Source organism: Coregonus clupeaformis, chromosome 8 (genome assembly GCF_020615455.1).
Source record: "Coregonus clupeaformis isolate EN_2021a chromosome 8, ASM2061545v1, whole genome shotgun sequence".
In the NCBI taxonomy this organism is placed as follows: domain Eukaryota; kingdom Metazoa; phylum Chordata; class Actinopteri; order Salmoniformes; family Salmonidae; genus Coregonus; species Coregonus clupeaformis.
In genome coordinates this window covers 4,900,419-4,922,046 of record NC_059199.1, presented here as the reverse complement: position 1 = coordinate 4,922,046, position 21,628 = coordinate 4,900,419, and the positions used below count along the sequence as shown (strand labels likewise).

Genomic DNA, 21,628 nt, shown 5'->3' with positions numbered 1-21,628 from the left:
ATTCTGTGGGGAAATTAGGTGTGTCTGAAGCTGACCAGTGTTTGGGTGGCAGTAATTATGTTATGTTAATAAATCATGATGTCTCTCTCTGATGCTTAATTGCCTAGTTTTCTGGATATAAGAGACTTAGTTTCTTGGGAACGCGTCACGTTTTCACCTTTATCTTGAGAGGGGTGTTTAAAAATTTTATTTGAGGTGTGTGTCGTGGAGAGTTATCTGACAAATGATGAAGTTATGGTGTACTGTGAAGTTTCCCCTAGATGCTGATCTTGGGTCAGTTTTGCATTTCCCCCCATTAATGGTTAAGCTTAGGATTGGGGGAGGGGAAGCTGATCCTAGATCTGTACCTAGAGGAAACTTCCCCCCCAGAGCAGGCGGTTTTCAAGATCCATATGTGTATTTGGTTGGTACTTGAGTTGCCAAGTATCCACAGCATTCCTTAAATACTAACAACAGTAATAACCAATATCATTTGGAAGATTTCCTCATCTAAATGTGCTGACTAAGCATAACATTGGCTTTGCATCTTAATGAAACACTGGTCTGTGTGGTATTGATTAGGCCGTAATTGATTGATGAGGGCAAAAACGGTGCCATGAAGCAAGTTTATGATAATCACAAAGCACTGCATGCTTTTGTACAGTGTATTTATATCAATTGGTGATCTTCTGTATGTGGATGTTTTACATATGAGGTTGTAAGCACAAATCTCTACAATTTTATTTATTTTTTGTCCCTTTCTGGAAATGTGTCTTGCATCTCATCTCAAACAGCACAGAATCACTATATACAGTATACAGTGCTTTCAGAAAGTATTCAGACCCCTTGACTTTTTCCACATTTTGTTACGTTACAGCTTTATTCTAAAAAGGATTCAATTGTTTTTTCCCCCTCATCAATCTACACAAAATACCCCATAATGACAAAGCAAAAACAGGTTTTTAGAATTTTTTGCTAATTTATAAAGAAATACAGAGAGTTGAAGTCGGAAGTTTACATACACCGTAGCCAAATACATTTAAACGCAGTTTTTCACAATTCCTGACATTTAATCCTAGTAAAAAGTCCCTGTCTTAGGTCAGCTAGGATCACCGCTTTATTTTAAGAATGTGAAATGTCAGAATAATAGTAGAGAGAATGATTTATTTCAGCTTTTATTTCTTTCATCACATTCCCAGTGGGTCAGAAGTTTACATACACTCAATTAGTATTTGGTAGCATTGTCAACTTAGCGTATGTAAACTTCTGATCCACTGGAATTGTGATACAGTGAAATAATCTGTCTGTAAACAATTGTTGGAAATATTACTTGTATCATGCACAAAGTAGATGTCCTAACCGACTTGCCAAAACTATAGTTTGTTAACAAGAAATTTGTGGAGTGGTTGAAAAACAAGTTTTAATGACTCCAACCTAAGTGTATGTAAACTTCCAACTTCAACTGTCAGTATTCAGATGCTTTACTCAGTACTTTATTAAAGCACCTTTGGCAGCAATTACAGCCTTGAGTCTTCTTGGGTATGATGCTACAAGCTTGGCACACCTGTATTTGGGGAATTTCCCCCATTCTCTGCAGATCCTCTCAAGCTCTGTCAGGTTAGATGGGGAGTATCGCTGCACAGCTATTTTTAGTTCTCTCCAGAGATGTTCGATCAGGTTCAAGTCCGACGCAATCCTGTCTCGGGGCTCTACGGACAATTCCTTCATCTTCATGGCTTGGTTTTTGCTCTGTCATGCACTGTCAACTGTGGGACCTTATAATAGACAGGTGTGTGCCTTTCCAAAACATGTCCAATCAATTGAATTTACCACAGGTGGACTCCAATCAAGTTGTAGAAACAGCTCAAGGATGATAAATGGAAACAGGATGCACCTGAGCTCAATTTCGAGTCTCATAGCAAAGGGTCTGAATACTTATGTAAATAAGGTATTTTTGTTTTTTATTTGTAATACATTTGTAAAAATGTCTAAATCTGTTTTCACTTTGTCATTATGAGGTATTGTGTGTAGATTGATGAGGAAAAACATGTTTTTTATCTATTTTAGAATAAGGCTGTAACATAACAAAATGTGGAAAAAGTCAATGGGTCTGAATACTTTCTGAATGCACCGTATATAGTACAATATACATACAGTCAGATCACATATATGGTCTAGGCAGTTATACAGTTAAGATAGTGTACTGATGTGAATGTATTTGAGTGAGCATGATAAATGGAGATGTGTAGCATTTGACCAGCTTCTGAGGTAAGATTTAGTGAGTCAATTGGAAAATGGAACATATAGTGCATTTGCTCAATGTCTACCCAACGCTAACACACTGAAAGAATTGCTATTTCGGAATGTGTTATTTTTTTGTGGCTCATTTAAGTAGTCCTTTAGTGCACTGACTTATGGTTTGCTGTAAATTCCCTTTCATAGTTGCTGTGGCATCACAGTGCCTGCTTTTTTCCTGTAAATACAGGTATCTGCTATCAGAAGGGGACATTTTTATTGCTGGGGAATTTATCCTTTGGAAAAAGCCTTGACTAAAAGCAATGATGACATTGATTGACCATAGTGTGGTTGAATTGATTACCCATAGTGCCTTTCACAGCCACCTGTGGCCCTTTCTATGATGTGGCCCAATTTGTTACCTTGCCAAAAAACCCTGGTGACACATTTTCATGCCATTTCCACATCACCACCTGTGGTCCTGTCTGTGACAGCTACAGTTGAAGTCGGAAGTTTACATACACCTTAGCCATATACATTTAAACTCAGTTTTTTACAATTCCTGACATTTAATCCTAGTAAAAATTCCCTGTTTTAGGTCAGTTAGGATCACCACTTCATTTTAAGAATGTGAAATGTCAGAATAATAGTAGAGAGAATTATTTATTTCAGCTTTTATTTCTTTCATCACATTCCCAGTGGGTCAGAAGTTTACATACACTCAATTAGTATTTGGTAGCATTGCCTTTAAATTGTTTAACTTGGGTCAAACGTTTCAGGTAGCCTTCCACAAGCTTCCCACAATAAGTTGGGAGAATTTTGGCCCATTCCTCCTGACAGAGCTGGTGTAACTGAGTCAGGTTTGTAGGCCTCCTTGCTTGCACACGCATTTTCAGTTCTGCCCACACATTTTCTATAGGATTGAGGTCAGGGCTTTGTGATGGCCACTCCAATACCTTGATTTAAGCCATTTCGCCACAACTTTGGAAGTATGCTTGGGGGTCATTGTCCATTTGGAAGACCCATTTGCGACCAAGCTTTAACTTCCTGACTGATGTGTTGAGATGTTGCTTCAATATATCCACATAATTTTCCTTCCTCATGATGCCATCTATTTTGTGAAGTACACCAGTCCCTCCTGCAGCAAAGAACCCCCACAGCATGATGCTGCCACCCCTGTGCTTCACGGTTAGGATGGTGTTCTTCGGCTTGCAAGAGACCCCCTTTTTCCTCCAAACATAACGATGGTCATTATAGCCAAACAGTTATATTTTTGTTTCATCAGACCAGAGGATATTTCTCCAAAAAGTACGATCTTTGTCCCCATGTGCAGTTGCAAACCGTAGTCTGGCTTTTTTATGGCGGTTTTGGAGCAGTGGCTTCTTCCTTGCTGAGCGGCCTTTCAGGTTATGTCAATATAGGACTCATTTTACTGTGGATATAGATACTTTGGTACCTGCTTCCTCCAGCATCTTCACAGGGTCGTTTGCTGTTGTTCTGGGATTGATTTGCACTTTTCGCACCAAAGTACGTTCATCTCTAGGAGACAGAACGCGTCTCCTTCCTGAGTGGTATGACGGCTGCGTGGTCCCATGGTGTTTATACTTGCGTACTATTGTTTGTACAGATGAACGTGCTACCTTCAGGCATTTGGAAATTGCTCCCAAGGATGAACCAGACTTGTGGAGGTCTGCAATTATTTTTCTGAGGTCTTGGCTGATTTATTTTGATTTTCCCATGATGTCAAGCAAAGAGGCACTGAGTTTGAAGGTAGGCCTTGAAATACATCCACAGGTACACCTCCAATTGACTCAAATGATGTCAATCAGCCTATCAGAAGCTTCTAAAGCCATGACATCATTTTCTGGAATTTTCCAAGCTGTTTAAAGGCACATTCAACTTAGTGTATGTACACTTCTGACCCACTGGAATTGTGATACAGTGAATTATAAGTGAAATAATCTGTCTGTAAACAATTGTTGGAAAAATTACTTGTGTCGTGCACAAAGTAGATGTCCTAACCGACTTGCCAAATATATAGTTTGTTAACAAGAAATTTGTGGAGTGGTTGAAAAACAAGTTTTAATGACTCCAACCTAAGTGTATGTAAACGTCCGACTTCAACTGTAGGTCATTTCCTGAAGAGGTTGAGGAGTGGCCCTACCAAACAACAGTTTAATGTAGTTTTGAGTGTATTAGTGAATAGAACATTTCAAATCAAATGTTATTTGTCACATGCGCCGAATACAACAGGTATGATTACTTACAAGCCCTTAACCAACAATGCAGTTCAAGAAATAGAGTTAAGAAAATATTTACTAAATGAACTAAAGTAAAAAATAAAATAAAAAGTAACACAATAAAATAACAATAACGAGGCTATATACAGGCTATGATTGTGATTTTAGTTATCAATAACAAAAAAATATTGTAATCATAATGTCATCTGAACAGACAGTTATTTTCGCCAGTGATTTCTTGATTCAATATAGTGTCGTTATAATGTTGCAACACAAATACCCTATAGAATGATAATAATTAACAGTAATCTTATCTAATGCATTTCCTTGATAATAACGAGAACCACAATGGAAATAAGTCGGTAGACTTTATTGTGCCTTGATCATTTTAATGCATATATTATTGTACTTCAGTAGTACAGTAATCTCATCTAATTCATTTCATTGATAATAACGAGAACCACAATGGAAATAAGTTTGTAGACTTTATTGTGCCTTTAAGCCTTGATCATTTTAATGCAACTATTATTGTACTTCAGTAGTTGAGGCAACTCTATACAGTGGGGGAAAAAAGTATTTAGTCAGCCACCAATTGTGCAAGTTCTCCCACTTAAAAAGATGAGAGAGTCCTGTAATTTTCATCATAGGTACACGTCAACTATGACAGACAAAATGAGGAAAAAAAATCCAGAAAATCACATTGTAGGATTTTTAATGAATTTATTTGCAAATTATGGTGGAAAATAAGTATTTGGTCAATAACAAAAGTCTCTCAATACTTTGTTATATACCCTTTGTTGGCAATGACACAGGTCAGACGTTTTCTGTAAATCTTCACAAGGTTTTCACACACTGTTGCTGGTATTTTGGCCCATTCCTCCATGCAGATCTCCTCTAGAACAGTGATGTTTTGGGGCTGTCGCTGGGCAACACGGACTTTCAACTCCCTCCAAAGATGTTCTATGGGGTTGAGATCTGGAGACTGGCTAGGCCACTCCAGGACCTTGAAATGCTTCTTACGAAGCCACTCCTTTGTTGCCCGGGCGGTGTGTTTGGGATCATTGTCATGCTGAAAGACCCAGCCACGTTTCATCTTCAATGCCCTTGCTGATGGAAGGAGGTTTTCACTCAAAATCTCACGATACATGGCCCCATTCATTCTTTCCTTTACACGGATCAGTCGTCCTGGTCCCTTTGCAGAAAAACAGCCCCAAAACATGATGTTTCCACCCCCATGCTTCACAGTAGGTATGGAGTTATTTGGATGCAACTCAGCATTCTTTGTCCTCCAAACACGACGAGTTGAGTTTTTACCAAAAAGTTATATTTTGGTTTCATCTGACCATATGACATTCTCCCAATCCTCTTCTGGATCATCCAAATGCACTCTAGCAAACTTCAGATGGGCCTGGACATGTACTGGCTTAAGCAGGGGGACACGTCTGGCACTGCAGGATTTGAGTCCCTGGCGGCGTAGTGTGTTACTGATGGTAGGCTTTGTTACTTTAGTCCCAGCTCTCTGCAGGTCATTTACTAGGTCCCCCCGTGTGGTTCTGGGATTTTTGCTCACCGTTCTTGTGATCATTTTGACCCCACGGGGTGAGATCTTGCGTGGTGCCCCAGATCGAGGGAGATTATCAGTGGTCTTGTATGTCTTCCATTTCCTAATAATTGCTCCCACAGTTGATTTCTTCAAACCAAGCTGCTTAGCTATTGCAGATTCAGTCTTCCCAGCCTGGTGCAGGTCTACAATTTTGTTTCTGGTGTCCTTTGACAGCTCTTTGGTCTTGGCCATAGTGGAGTTTGGAGTGTGACTGTTTGAGGTTGTGGACAGGTGTCTATATACTGATAACAAGTTCAAACAGGTGCCATTAATACAGGTAACGAGTGGAGGACAGAGGAGCCTCTTAAAGAAGAAGTTACAGGTCTGTGAGAGCCAGAAATCTTGCTTGTTTGTAGGTGACCAAATACTTATTTTCCACCATAATTTGCAAATAAATTCATAAAAAATCCTACAATGTGATTTTCTGTATTTTTTTTTCTCAATTTGTCTGTCATAGTTGACTTGTACCTATGATGAAAATTACAGGCCTCTCTCATCTTTTTAAGTGGGAGAACTTGCACAATTGGTGGCTGACTAAATACTTTTTTCCCCCACTGTATGTATTTTAACCATGTCTAATAAAATACTTGAATTCATTCTTTTTTTGTACGCTTTTCCAGAATACAGACCCGGTCCATGACCTGCTGTTGGATGTGATCACGTGGGTTGGCATTCTGCTCTCCCTGGTCTGCCTGCTCATCAGCTTGTTCACCTTCTGCTTCTTCCGGGGCCTCCAGAGCGACCGAAACACCATCCACAAGAACCTCTGCATCAGCCTCTTCATCGCAGAGTCCCTCTTCCTGGTGGGGATCAACCGAGCTGACCAACCGGTAAGAACACTCCTAAGCCAGACAAATTATGCTCAAAAAACACAGCCGACTCAATATATTTTCAATGACAGCGGTGTGTTGGTGGAGGGCCTAGGGTGGTGTTGCTCTGTCTGTCTGAAAAGTTGGGGAGGTTTTACTTGTGATACACTCCACCACACACCTGCATCAGGCTTTTTTCATGCATTTTGGTATTTAAGCCATCGAAGGTCCCAGTGGTTGACAGAGGGAGGGGTGCGTGTCAGGGGGCTTAATCTCAGTAGTCTAAAGTTGCTCCCTCCCCTCCCCTTGCCGTCTTCATCTGCACTAATCTGAACATGCCGGATAGGTGACGGCAACGAGGCAGAAGTCTATTTGGGATCAGTCACCGGTCTCCCAAATCAGTTCTGATTAGGGAAAGGAGGCGAGGAAGCCACGTTAGACTATTGAAGTGCATCCAGGGTGTCAGCTCTAGTCCTCGAGGGGCCAAAGTGCCCACGTGGTTTTCATTTCAAACTGCCATTTGATTAATTAGTGTTACTGATTGGCTAGAGAGGTTTCATACCTGGTTCCTCAGGTCTAAATTAGACATGGTTCTGTGCTCTGTATATTAGTGCAATTGCCTATTATACTACTAGTAAGTCCCACTACAGTAACTACGCCTTCAATAGAGTGGGTCCACTGCTAACAGTAAGTCCCACTACAGTAACTACGCCTTCAATAGAGTGGGTCCACTGGTAACAGCTAGATAGTTAACCATATAACATGTTCCTTATTTTTTAACTTTTGTTCCAAGTTATTCTGTTCACAGAACAACCCTGGTAAGACACTAGAAAGGATAGTAGAAAACCATGAGCTGAGCCAGGAAGTTAGGAAATTAGAAAATCCATCAGCTTTTGACCTTAACCCTTATGAATTGTTTTGCTAATCTTATCAGTTAAATATTTCAAAAACACCGCGGCTCTCTCATCTCTTGGCGGCCAGTTACGCTCGAGAAAGCAATTCAGTAGTCTGACCAGAACATTAAGGTTTGAGTGTACTTCGATGCACTTCCTAGGGCATCTGTGTATTTGAAGGGTGAACCGCTGAAATACAATGGATCTATAGATGCTACATCTTATTTGTGCTAGACAACATGAGCAAGGATTCCTGGTTGATGGGAAATTGTCTGCCATCATAATTTAAATTAGTGAAGGTTGCAGACAGTTGAATGTATCCGTTTCCTCTAGAGTTTAAAACAAATATAATTGCCCCTTAGTCTGTTCCGATTTGAATGTCTCAACTGATCTTGAGAACATGAGTTTTTTGAAGCTTTAAGTATCCATGGTTATGAGTGTGTGCCACTCATAACAATGTTGTTCATCAACTGATTGGAATGTAATGTATAGAATGTATTGATGGTATAGGTCAATCATGTGTATAAAGGAGATAAGGATAAAAGGTTATCATCTTTCATGTATCTTTTCAACTAGCAATGATAATCAACACCGTGGGATACCTTTGTTAGCCAACCCTGACTCTGCCCTCATCTAGACCTTTCTAAGCCTCTCTCACAAATATCCCTTCAGCCAGTTCCCCCTCAGTGCCACTGGTTCTCCCCAGTCCCCCTGGTTTTCCCCCTGGTTCTCTCCAGTCTCCCTGGTTCTCCCCAGTCCTCCTGGTTCTCTCCAGTTCCACCCTGTTACTTCACCTGACACAGCTCAAGCTCCTATGTTTCTATCAAAGAACCACACACACACACACACACACACACACACACACACACACACACACACACACACACACACACACACACACACACACCCTCACCCCTGCCTCCCCTTTCCACCCCTCACCACCCACCACTGCACTAGCCCTCCCGTCGTAGAACAGTAGACTGATCTCTAAGTGCTGTAGATAATCTGGATTAGGCGATCAATATGTCAACCCCCCCTCTCCCCCCTGCTTTTAATGGCCACCGCTGGATTGTCACTTAGAGAGCTGAGCTGACCTGCTAGAGCTCTGCTCTCAGGGCACTGTCATTATCAACAGGGTGCAGTAGGGAGGGGGGTGAGAGAAGTTGTTAGAGGAGGAGTTCTCACTTTGTGTTAATGAATGAAAGTGTGTATGTGTGTGTGTGTGAGAGTGCTGTAGTTTCCAAGGTAAGGTATGTTGCACAATTAGAACAGTGGCAGACACACACACACTTGCTGTCATAAATGTGAACCCTAGAGTACGGATGACAAAGCAACATTTATATTATCTTAGAGCTTTCAGACTATGCTTTTGCCATCTACTCTTCTCATAAAATGTGATGGTTTGATTCAGTGGGCAGTTTAAAGATCACTCTCTCCTGAATTGCATTGATGGCCACTGATCCTGACAGTCATTTAATTGAACCAATTTCAATGACCATTGAACAAAGTACCCCAGGTATGACCAATTGCTTCAATAATCGGATCAATTACAGTCGTTACAAGTAGTGTGTGTATGCGTGCGTGTTTGCGTGCGTGCGTATGTGCACGTTCTGCTCATTATTTTTGCTCTGCATTCAAGTTTTGAACATGACCTTTGACCTGTACCGTGTCCCCTCTCCCCTCAGATTGCCTGTGCTGTGTTCGCTGCCCTGCTCCACTTCTTCTTCCTGGCTGCCTTCACCTGGATGTTCCTGGAGGGCGTGCAGCTCTACATTATGCTGGTGGAGGTGTTCGAGAGCGAGCACTCGCGCAAACGCTTCTTCTACCTGGTGGGCTACGGCGTGCCTGCGCTCATCGTGACCGTGTCGGCCGCCGTGGACTACCGGAGCTACGGCACGGACCGAGTGTGAGTATTTCCCGGAAATGGAACTACGGCTTTAGAACCATGCCATTAGAACCTTGACCGTAGGAACCCCGTCATTTGAACCATGCCCACCATTAACCCATTCCTTGCTAAGGTGTACATTCTAAAACAGTGTTGCTCAAACCTCTCCTCAAGCACTGCGTGTTCCTCTATTTTATATTTTCCAGTACTGGCACACCTGATTCAAATGGGGTTGCAATTGAACAAATGTGTGAAACGTCAGGGGGTCCTAAGGAGTTTCTAGAGAATCTGTAACTGGGGAAACAAGGTTGCGTAGGCCATAATAATGTCTTAACTTATTGTAGTGAACGTATTGAAATATTGGCTTGTTCAAACATGTCCTCATCCATATGACCAGCACCTTCTGATGACACACAATACCAGGCTGATGGCCATATCTGAACTATTCAATATGGTTTTGATATGTTCGCTATGGCTGTCGTGTAGACAGTGTGGTCCACTGCTGTTTATTTGTTTACCGGCTGTCTAGACGTAGTGACATTCTGCTGTGCCATTCTGTTTGGTTTTTGAGAGCATTGTGGAAAGTTCTTCTGCTTTTTTCAATCAGGGCCTGTATTCATAAAGCATCTCAGAGTGGGAGTGCTGATCCTAGATCAGCCCTCTGGTTAAGATGAGCCCATGATAGGGCGGGTTTCCTGAACACCTGACCTGAACTAGAAACATCTTGTAGACTATAACAAGGGCACAGAGTTGTTCCTGGTCAGAAGACAAACTCCTAGCCTTACACTAAATTTGGTTTATTTCCACATTTATTTGGTCAGGTTAATTCACACAACTACACTGAATCAGCTGACTAATTTCATTGAATAAAAACAGTTTGTGCTGGTCGTTATAATTTAAAGATATATATTTGGCGTTGCTGCAATAACTAATGCTCCTCATCACTCCTTAATGGACCTGAACGGTTATTCTAACGCAGAACTTCTGCTGACTTGACAAAATGTCTAACAGTGGCAAATGCAAGCTGAAACGCGAGCCATAGCTGTGTGACTGCCAAGCCATTGTGGTTACCGTCTTCAGCATTCACATAACTCCTGTATAACTGAGCGTGGGAGCAATAGATGGAGAGATTGGAGCGAGGAGATGAAGCACTAGAGCCGGGGCGAGAAAGGGAGACGTCGAGAAAGTAATCGTCATACGCTCCTATGTTTCCCCGCTGAAGATACTGGAGAAATTATTTGATTTTCTCTCGCACGTCTCTGAAATATAAACCAGCATTCCTAACAATGACACAGAGAAGAAATAGAGAGAAACTGTTCCTCTCTCACTAAATTGGTAGCCAATCTGAAAAACAATGGAAACCAGTATCAGCAGTTTTCACAAGATGTATGATACATGTCATTGTAGGAACTTTAGTGGTCTGATAATTGGTGATAATTGGCGACTTCATTAAGCCATTAATTTGCCTACTGTTTCAAATTAATAACGTTGTATAAGGGCACCATTAATTGTTTTAATTCAAAGAAAACTATTAACTTGAAACTGATTAGTAGTTTAGCCTTCGTTCATCAAGTCTCATATCAACAATCTTAAAGGATACGTAAGGTCTTTAATTGTATTAGAGACAGTATTTGTCAAAGCATAGGATTTATTGTTACACCAAAGAAACACACAATGAAAAGAAACAGAGACTATGATTGATCTATTAAGATTATAATTTTGCAATGCCGAATCAAGGAGGAAACACAGAGGATGTCGTCATATTTACTGAGTCAATGGTCAGATCCTCTCTCTCTCTCTCTCTCTCTCTCTCTCTCTCTCTCTCTCTCTCTCTCTCTCTCTCTCTCTCTCTCCCTCTCTCTCTGACCTGCGTCGGTACCGTCTATTGGCGCAGTCATCTTTGTGTTGCACACATGGTATGAAGATGTCCAAGACCCCATTCGTTCTTCAGCATAATGTAACTGGTCTGCCCATTTTTCTTCCTTCCTGGTAAGGGTTCCATCTCCGTTTCTTGGTGAGGAAGACGTACCTCTCTTAGTTCAGAGGCCGTTTCCTAGAGTTCTGTATCAGCTCTTTGTCATGCCTACTCTCCTCTCTCCCTCCTGCAAGACAAGTCTCTTTCTCCTCCAAGTCGATTCAATTCTCCATTCGTCTGTCTTTTGGCTGAGTTTTCAACTGTTGAGTTTTCAACTGAATTTCCAACTGCCAGAGAGCAGTTTTTATTAGGGTGGGTGTGATTTGTTTTTCCGATGGCCTCAGAGATCATGGGGGATGAGGAGTTCCCCATCTCTCTTCGAGTCAGAGTGACTTGTAAATCAGACATCATTACTAAAAGGCTATCAGGCCTTTATTATACATATGCAATTGTTTCCAAAGTGTTTGTATTCTAGAACACAATGATACCAGATATGTCATATGCATAGTCACTTTACAAATTACCTTGACTAACCTGTACCCCCGCACATTGACTCGGCGACAGGCCTCCTGTAGCTCAGTTGGTAGAGCATGGCGCTTGCAACGCCAGGGTTGTGGGTTCGATTCCCACGGGGGGCCAGTATGGAAAATGTATGCACTCACTAACTGTAAGTCGCTCTGGATAAGAGCTTCTGCTAAATAGCCTCGTTATTTTCTTGTGTTACTTTATGATTTTATATAATTTTTTATACTTTTGTTTATTTAGTAAATATTTTCTTAACTCTATTTCTTGAACTGCATTGTTGGTTAAGGGCTTGTAAGTAAGCATTTCATGGTAAGGTCTACACCTGTTGTATTCGGCGTATGTGACAAATACAATTTGATTTAATTTGTACTAACATGTATTTAGAAGATACTAAATATTGCAATTACAGAATAAATATACAAAAGTACACATATTTATTAACAATACCTTCACGTAATACGTTGTCATTTCAAATGTATTTAAGAGTAGGGATAAAAGTCTATACTTTATTGTTTGCCTGTGTTACGGAAGTTCTTCTGAGAGAAAGTTGGGTGTTTTCCCACCCAACATCATGGGATGTTGAACCAATGAAACAGTTGTTAGACACACCACATGACCTCGGTCGTGTCTCCTGAGGGGTCAGAGTTCAACCTTTTCCTTCGAGCTGGTGTGACTGGTCAGCTATCTCCTAAGAGCAAGAAGACATAAGTCAGTTCCTGAAAGGTTTATGACTCACGATATATGAAGGCCTGTTGGGCAAAGATGGTCTGTGGGGGTGAACATGGAGATCCTGTGACCCCCTAGAGTTACAACAGTCACACATGCACACGTATGTGCATACACACACACACACACACACACACACACTAGACAGTGCATTTGTGGGTAGCAGGAGCCACAGTTCTTGGTGATGGATTGGGGCGATAGCTGCCACTGCCTGCCACCGGTGGAACAATTTATACGCAGCCGTGAGAGATGGGGGACGGGACAGGGCGTGACATGCTCAGCTAGAGGGGGAGGGGTTTGGGCATCGCACAGCTCAATATTCCACTTAGAATCGGAATAGAGTCATTTGAGCGATAAAAACATGACCGTAGGTTGTCCTGTTAACTGAGGAGAAAGTGTCACGCTTTAAAAATTCAAAATGGCCACTGATATTTTGCTAAGTCACAGTCTCTAAGTGAGTCCAGTGACAGAGAACATAATGAAACGCATTGTTTTGTGTTACATGACCTGGCGTAGTTCCATTTTGGCTGTTATGGGGCTAATTTGCTCAGGAGTAGGTGTGTTATAAGTGTTTCTGTTCCTTGAATAGCTGCATGTTCCAATTGATTCCACAGTCTGTTACTAAATTAGTGTAGGCTACATTGCCAGAGTATTCTTAGACTATATTGTTAGATTGTGTTAGTTGTTGGAGACAATATATGTGTATGGAAAGTGAAGTTATTCATTTAAAAAAGCCCTAGGTTTGGGGCATATACTATTCTACTGTAAATGATATACCATGAGGTGAACTCAGTTTTACAAATGACAACATTGCAATAATGCCTTACCAAAAAGCCACATAGCTCACATTTCAACCTAAATCATTTACTTGATCATTTATCTGACGTTAATAATGACAGTTTATGACTTTGAGAGCATCTCTATCCATTTTGCAACAGATAAACTGCGTTTAGACACCTTGGCATACCTGGAGCCCCTCATGTCCTCACGCGTGACTTTGTCTCTTTAGATTCTCTTGTCTCGGTAGCACATTTCTCTCCCCTCTCTCCAAAGTGTCTCTTTGAGCTAAACTAATGTGTCAAGTTGCTGTGTATCAGTGTCACCGATACGGGCACCCAACACTAGACGTTGGGAGACAAAACGCTACTCTGTCTTAGCGGGAAACAGAGGACCTGGCTTTTTATTCTCTTTGCGTCGTAACCAAGAGGATCTGAGGAGGCTGCCACCAATGCTGAGTGTCAGGCCGGCACATGGGAAAAATAGATACGCTCAAAAAGCAAAACACAACCCTGACATGACTGGAGAGGAGAACAGGCAGATAGTCGGAGGATTGCTGGCTCGAGTATTCTCCAGAAATGACAGCCCTTCCCCTTTAAATAAATCAGCTTTTCTGTGATCTGGAAAAAGATGGAAAAAAATAAACAATAGAGCTTTCAGCATATTATAATGACTACTTACAAAGCCTTTGATGTGCGCGTGCGTTTACATCGTCTCCTCTCATCCCTTGATAAGAGCCACGGGGAGAATTGTCAAGTCCCAGTAACACCAAAGTAACACTCACTGGTTATGTCCCAAAGGGCACTCTATTCCCTATATGCACTACTTTTGACCAGGGTCCATAGACCGGTGCCATATGTCACCAGAATTACACCCTCAACATTTATTGGAAAGGAGCGTCAAGCTCATACCGTGCACTTTCACCACCCTGTGAAGTTCATCATAACTTATATCATCTGTAGCCGGTCATAGCTAGAAGGGATCAAGCTTTTGTCAAATTAACGTCATATTTTACGTTTCGTAGCAGGTTAGGAGAACTTACACATCAGGTTAGGATAATTAACGTAGCTGGTTAGGTGAATTAGGTTAAGGTTAGGATATGTAAGGTTAGGAAAAGGGTTAGGGTTAGCTAAAATGCAAAACATTTTAGCTTTTGACGTTAATTTCACAAAGACTGGTTCCCTTCTAGCCATGACTTCTGTAACCTAATAAACTGTGTGGTTTCCTGCGTTGTAGTGGAGAAGCACACACCATGTGATGGCGTGACTCCAAGTTTAATTCGATATGATGGATATTATATCAATATTTGCGCATAAAGGCATTTCCACCTATATTTCTCACATAATACATTTTACCGACACACAAAGATTGCACCATGTCAAACGAACAAATAATCTGTGTACGTTTACAAAATTGTACCGAAAGGTCCTGTTTCCATTACAACTATCGTGATTTTCTTTACTGTGCCTTCAGAAAGTATTCAGACCCCTTGACTTTTTCCACATTTAGTTACGTTACAGGCTTATTCTAAAATTGATTAAATAAAAAGTAATCAGCACACAATACCCCATAATGACAAAGTGAAAACAGGTTTTAAGACATTTTGCAAATGTATAAAACATTTAAAACAGAAATACTTTATTTACATAAGTATTCAGACCCTTTGCTATGAGACTCAAAATTGAGCTCAGGTGCATCCTGTTTCCATTGATCCTCCTTGAGATGTTTCTACAACTTGATTGGAGTCCACCTGTGGTAAATTCAATTGATTGGTCATGATTTGGAAAGGCACACACCTGTCTATATAAGGTCCCACAGTTGACAGTGCATGTCAGAGCAAAAACCAAGCCATGAGGTCGAAGGAATTGTCCGTAGAGCTCCGAGACAGGATCGTGTCGAGGCACAGATCTGGGGAAGGGTACCAAAACATTTCTGCAGCACTGAAGGTTCCCAGGAACACAGTGGCCTCCATCATTCTTAAATGGAAGTAGTTTGGAACCACCAAGACTCTTCGTCTGGCCAAACTGAGCAATTGGGGGAGAAGGGCCTTGGTCAGGGAAGTGACCAAGAACCCAATGGTCACTATGACAGAGCTCTAGAGTTCCTCTGTGGAGATGGGAGAACCTTCCAGAAGGACAACCATCTCTGCAGCACTCCACCAATCAGGCCTTTATGGTATTGTTGCCAGACAAAAAGGCACATGACAGCCCGCTTGGAGTTTTCTAAAAGGCACCTAAAGACTCTAACCATGAGAAACAAGATTCTCTGGTCTGATGAAACCAAGATTGAACTCTTTGGCCTGAATGCCAAGCATCACGTCTGGAGGAAACCTGGCTCCACCCCTATGGTGAAGCATGGTGGTGGCAGCATCACACTGTGGGGATGTTTTTCAGCGGCAGGGACTGGGAGACTAGTCAGGATCGAGGTAAAGAGGAATGAAGTAAAGTACAGAGAGCTCCTTGATGAAAACCTGCTCCAGAGCGCTCAGGACCTCAGACTGGGGCAAAGGTTCACCTTCCAACAGGACAACGACCCTAAGCACACAGCCAAGACAAGGAGTGGCTTCTGGACAAGTCTCTGAATGTCCTTGAGTGGCCCAGCCAGAGCCCGGACTTGAACCCGATCGAACATCTCTGGCGAGACCTGAACATAGCTGTGCAGCAACGCTCCCCATCCAACCTGACAGAGCTTGAGAGGATCTGCAGAGAAGAATGGGAGTAACTCCACAAATACAGGTGTGCCAAGCTTGTAGCGTCATACCCAAGAAGTCTCGAGGCTGTAATCGCTGCCAAAGGTGCTTCAATAAAGTACTCAGTAAAGGGTCTGAATACTTACGTAAATGTGATATTTAATAACTTTGCAACATTTTCTAAAAACCTGTTTTTGCTTTGTCATTATGGGGTATTGTGTGTAGATTAATGAGGAAAGAAAACTCTTTAATCCATTTTAGAATAAGGCTGTAACGTAACAAAATGTGGAAAAGGTCAAGGGGTCTGAATACTTTCCAAATGCACTGTATCTAACTGTCATTAAAAAGCGAGTCAGATAAAGAGTTTTTTGTGTGTTAAAGGGCCGGTGTCCTATATTGAGACCGATAATTTCTGATTTTTATAAAGTGATTTGAGCTTTCAGACAACTAAAACATCAGTTCTAAAATGGTTAATGTCAAGCTGTGCATAATGTTTTTAAAAAGTCTCATGGAATGTAGGCCTACATTGAACACCACATATTGGCTATTGCAGGCGATATCATAGAAGTCAACAGCTATAACTATGTCCATGTGGAAATATTTTGTTGATAGGCATGTAGATTGCTGAGGAAAAACATTTATTTAATCAATTCTAGAATAAGGCTGTAACGTAACAAAATGTGGAAAAAGTCAAGGGGTCTGAATAGTTTCCGAAGTCACGTTTTGTGCTCTTGTAGGAAGCAATCACTCCCTAATTGCTGACCCAAATTAGCTATAACCAGGCTAGAAACTCACTAACTAATGTGCACATGCAGCTACACACGGTTCTTCTCTGTGATCTCAAATGTTCTTCTAGGCTAGCTACTCTGACAGAGGGTAAAACCGCTTATACCCATGACATAGATCAAGGCTACAGCGATGCGCTCCTCAGCATCAAAACCACCAACTTAGTCTTGAAGTTAGATTTGTTTTTTTTGCTTTGAAAGGGAGTGTTATTATGTTGATTCAATCCCAATTTCCACAGTAGATGTAAAAATGTATCTGTTTAAAGCCAGTAAAGATGGTGTACATTTTAGTGAAGTTCAATCTCGTGCGGGCTGGCAATTATTGCGCAGCTTAGAGGGAACACTGGTGACAAGTTACAGTATAATGAAATCTCCAGTTGCATTGTTGCATTTCCTTCTAGTGTTGGAGTACGGACTGCACTGTCCGAAGCCAAGTGCTATCTTCTCAATCTGCCTTAAAATGCTGTTGAATTACAGTAAATTCGTTGCCATTTCCATCTAGCCTATTTGTCAGTCCAAATAACAACACAGTAAGAAACTGTCATTTCAGATGGCCAAAAATGGAGGTCTATCTAGCTGCGGCGGAGATGAAACGATTAATAATTTGGTTGGCAGGTCATGAATCAACTTCATTTTAATCGTCCCAGTATTGCCTTCATCTGGCATCTGCCCCTGTGTGATAATATCTGGGCCAATTTGAGTTCAATCAGCCAAATAGTGTACTGTAACTGCCATGTCTTGTATTGGTGTGATGGGAAAGGGGATACCTAGTCAGTTGCACAACTGTATGCATTCAACCAAAATGTCTCTTCCGCATTTAACCCAATACCTCTGAATCAGAGAGGTGCAGGGGGCTGCCTTAATCGACGTCCACGTCATCGGTGAACATGGAACAATTGCTGTTGGGGTTTAGCTGCCTTGTTCAAGGGGAGAATGTCAGGTTTTTTCACCTTGCCGGCTCAGGGATTCGAACCAGCGACCTTTCGGTTACTGGCCCAACGCTCCTAACCGCTAGACTACCTGCCGGAGAAGTCAAGCAAGCGCATGTGTTGATATAGTAATCTCGTTGCAACGTCATTTCGCTGAGTCATGATGAGGTTGAACACTTCGTCTGTGTCTCCATATGCCTTTTCACACTAGTTGAGCTGAGCCATGCTGCACTGGCCTGGTTACACATCCACCATAGTTGCTGGAATTGAGTTGGAAAGTTCAATGTGAAAGGAAATGCATTCGAAGACCACATAGTATGGTTTGGGTTGGCACAATAGTGTGAAAAGGGTAAAAGTGTGCATATGGTTAATGGTTGTGTGAGTTCAATTTCAATTTACTCAATTGAAGGAATGAGTGGGGCATGGAATTCAATTAAGGGGATGGAATTCCTGCCATTATTTTCTGTGCAAACTTTTCCAAGCATGAATTGTATTTCTGTGGTCCTATTCTATTCAATTCCTGATATGGAATGGACCTCAACCCTAATAAACATGTTAACATACCAGCCTGGAGGTGCTGCACACAGGATCATATTAGAGAAGTAGAGTGAAGTTGCCCTTAGATACTGATCTTGGGTCAGTTGAGCTTTTTCCCCACTAATGGTTAAAGCTAGAATCCACAGTTGAAATAATAACAAAGTGGGCAACCCACCTCTGTTTTGGTAAAACACTGAGGGATGGGGCTGGAGAAATGTTACCACTCTCAAATTCATAGACAGAGCTATGGATGCAAGAACTGACCATCCAGGAGATCAACATTATAAATTAATTTTAACCATGTTTTGAGGCTATACAGTGTTTTTTTTATTTTTATTTTTTATATATGTTTTGTTAACATTGACATTGTTTACAAACATGGGAGTAAGAAAAGTGTATATTTTGTGTTGAGCTAAGCTCATGAGGCGTTTATAAGTTATAATAATCAATGGGGATATATCATTAGGCCATCATTGTAAATAAGAATGTGTTCTTAACTGACTTGCCTAGTTAAATAAAGGTACAAAAAAATATAAATGAATTTATAAGGCCAAAAATTGATGTAGCATTTAAGGTTCTAGCTTTAATTTAGGATCGGGAAGGGGGCCTGTACCTTCAGGGGGCCTGTACCTTCAGGGGGCCTGTACCTTCAGGGGGCCTGTACCTAGGGGAAACTTCACCCACGAGCCACTTTACAGTTTTTAAAGTCCTTTGATAACTCTGTTGTGACCATCACACCCTATAAGCAGTTATGGCACTGAAACTCCAAAATCCCACCCTCCAAACCCTCATGCAATGGTCATAACTCTCCTACCCCCTTGCGGCACTGTGTTTTTGAAGTGCTCATTTCTCTTTGTCATTCCAGCCTCCATGTTGATGTATGTCCTGTGCGCCGGCCTCACCTTACCTCTCTCTCTCTCTCTCTCTCTCTCTCTCTCTCTCTCTCTCTCTCTCTCTACCCCACCCCCTTCTCTCTCTCTCTTCCTCCCCCCTCTCATTCTTCATTGTACCCTTCTCTCCTTCTTATACATTCTCTCTATTCATATAGCGGGGGATAATGATAATATTCTACATATAATATTCCATAATGATATACTCTCTCTCTCTCTCTCTCTCTCTCTCTCTCTCTCTCTCTCTCTCTCTCTCTCTCTCTCTCTCTCTCTCTCTCTCTCTCTCTCTCTCCCCTCCAGGTGCTGGCTTCGTCTGGACACCTACTTCATTTGGAGTTTCATAGGACCGGCAACCTTGATAATTATGGTAAGCGTCCCTACTTCCCCACTCCCGTACTATCTCATTAACCCTACTTAGCCCCCCAGGTCGCTGCTTCAATGGTCCAGAGAGAACATAACATCCACTTTTCTCAGTAACACCGTTGGGTATAAGCCACTGCTGGTCATGTGTCATGGTGGGAAATGGATGAGGATGTGAATTGTGAAGTATTGCGGTTAGTCGCTTTGCCGGACTGCTGACAGAGATGTCTTTGGTGAGGGAGAGAGGAACTCCACTTAGAATTCAGTGGCCAAGTGATGCCTCTCTACGATTATGATTGATTTTCACCCAGAACTTCCACGTAGAATGGTACACTAGCTATACTATTCCGTTGTACCTTGAGGCACAGAGAGAGGAAGCACACTCCGACACAGGCACACAAACAGGCACTCCGACACAGGCACACAAACCGGCACTCCGACACAGGCACACAAACAGGCACTCTGACACAGGCACACAAACAGGCACTCCGACACAGGCACACAAACAGGCACTCCGACACAGGCACACAAACAGGCACTCCGACACAGGCACTCCGACACAGGCACTCCGACACAGGCACACAAACAGGCACTCCGACACAGGCACTCCGACACAGGCACACAAACAGGCACTCCGACACAGGCACTCCGACACAGGCACACAAATAGGCACTCCGACACAGGCACTCCGACACAGGCACACAAACAGGCACTCCGACACAGGCACACAAACAGGCACTCCGACACAGGCACTCCGACACAGGCACACAAACAGGCACTCCGACACAGGCACTCCGACACAGGCACACAAACAGGCACTCCGACACAGGCACTCCGACACAGGCACACAAACAGGCACTCCGACACAGGCACTCCGACACAGGCACACAAACAGGCACTCCGAAGCTGCATAAGTATAGGCTGAGGTAAAATACACACGTGCACATGAACACACACATGCAAACATTCACGGGTTAACTTAGATCTTTACAAAACCCAAAATGCATGTCTAATGCTCTTTATACACGATCAAATGTTCAGAAATCCTTCACAAAACTATTATTTCCACTTCATGACTCATGCTTTTTCTGTGTAACAACCAGAATACTTCCACTAAGAAAGGCTGACTCCGTCTGGAATCGTAGTCCCTAGGATTTTTTTTTTTTTGGAGAGGTGGAAAATGACTAGTTGATTCAGACAGTGGCTCAATTAGGTGAATGTCACTTCCCCAGCACAGTGTATTATGAGTTACAATTCAATTGGTGTCATTTTGAGGGGGCCATTCTATTTTGAGATGGCCCTACCGCTGGTCCATTACTATTTAATCTACACTGATTGAAGTGGATTTAACAAGTGACATCAGTAAGGGATCATAGATTTCACCTGGATTCACCTGGTCAGTCTCATGGAAAGAGCAGGTGTTCCTAATGTTTTGTACACTCAGTGCATACGTGGTAGTTGTTCATATAATTTTGTGCTCTATTTGGCAAAGTGGGAAACTGCATCTTGTTCCTACACTACATATTCAACTAGCTCTAACAATGTCTCCCTGGCTTAAAAATGAATGAAAACATCATCTACAACACAAAAACTCCATCTCAGCTATGCTCTCTGCTTTCTTTCACCCCACTCTCCCAGCTCAACGTGATATTCCTAGGCATCGCGCTGTACAAGATGTTCCACCACACCGCCATCCTCAAACCCGACTCGGGTTGCCTCGACAACATCAAGTAAGTCACGTGTCCTTCCAGGCATTGGCACCTTCCAGACTGACGCTGGTACTGTACATGCTAGTGGTAACCTAATATGGCAGACCAGGTTCCGATGGCTCAGTGTGTTAGAGCATGGTGC

At 42.1% G+C, this 21,628-nt stretch overlaps 1 protein-coding gene across 1 annotated transcript in view; it reads left to right on the top strand.

Moving 5' to 3' along the window:
* The window catches only part of LOC121572102 (adhesion G protein-coupled receptor L3-like), a 240,196-nt gene that overhangs the window by 185,362 nt on the left and 33,206 nt on the right, over positions 1 to 21,628 (top strand). The window contains 4 exon segments of the mRNA XM_045221718.1: positions 6,678 to 6,887; positions 9,445 to 9,665; positions 19,718 to 19,784; positions 21,416 to 21,507. Coding sequence (XP_045077653.1) covers positions 6,678 to 6,887; positions 9,445 to 9,665; positions 19,718 to 19,784; positions 21,416 to 21,507 — 590 coding nt within the window.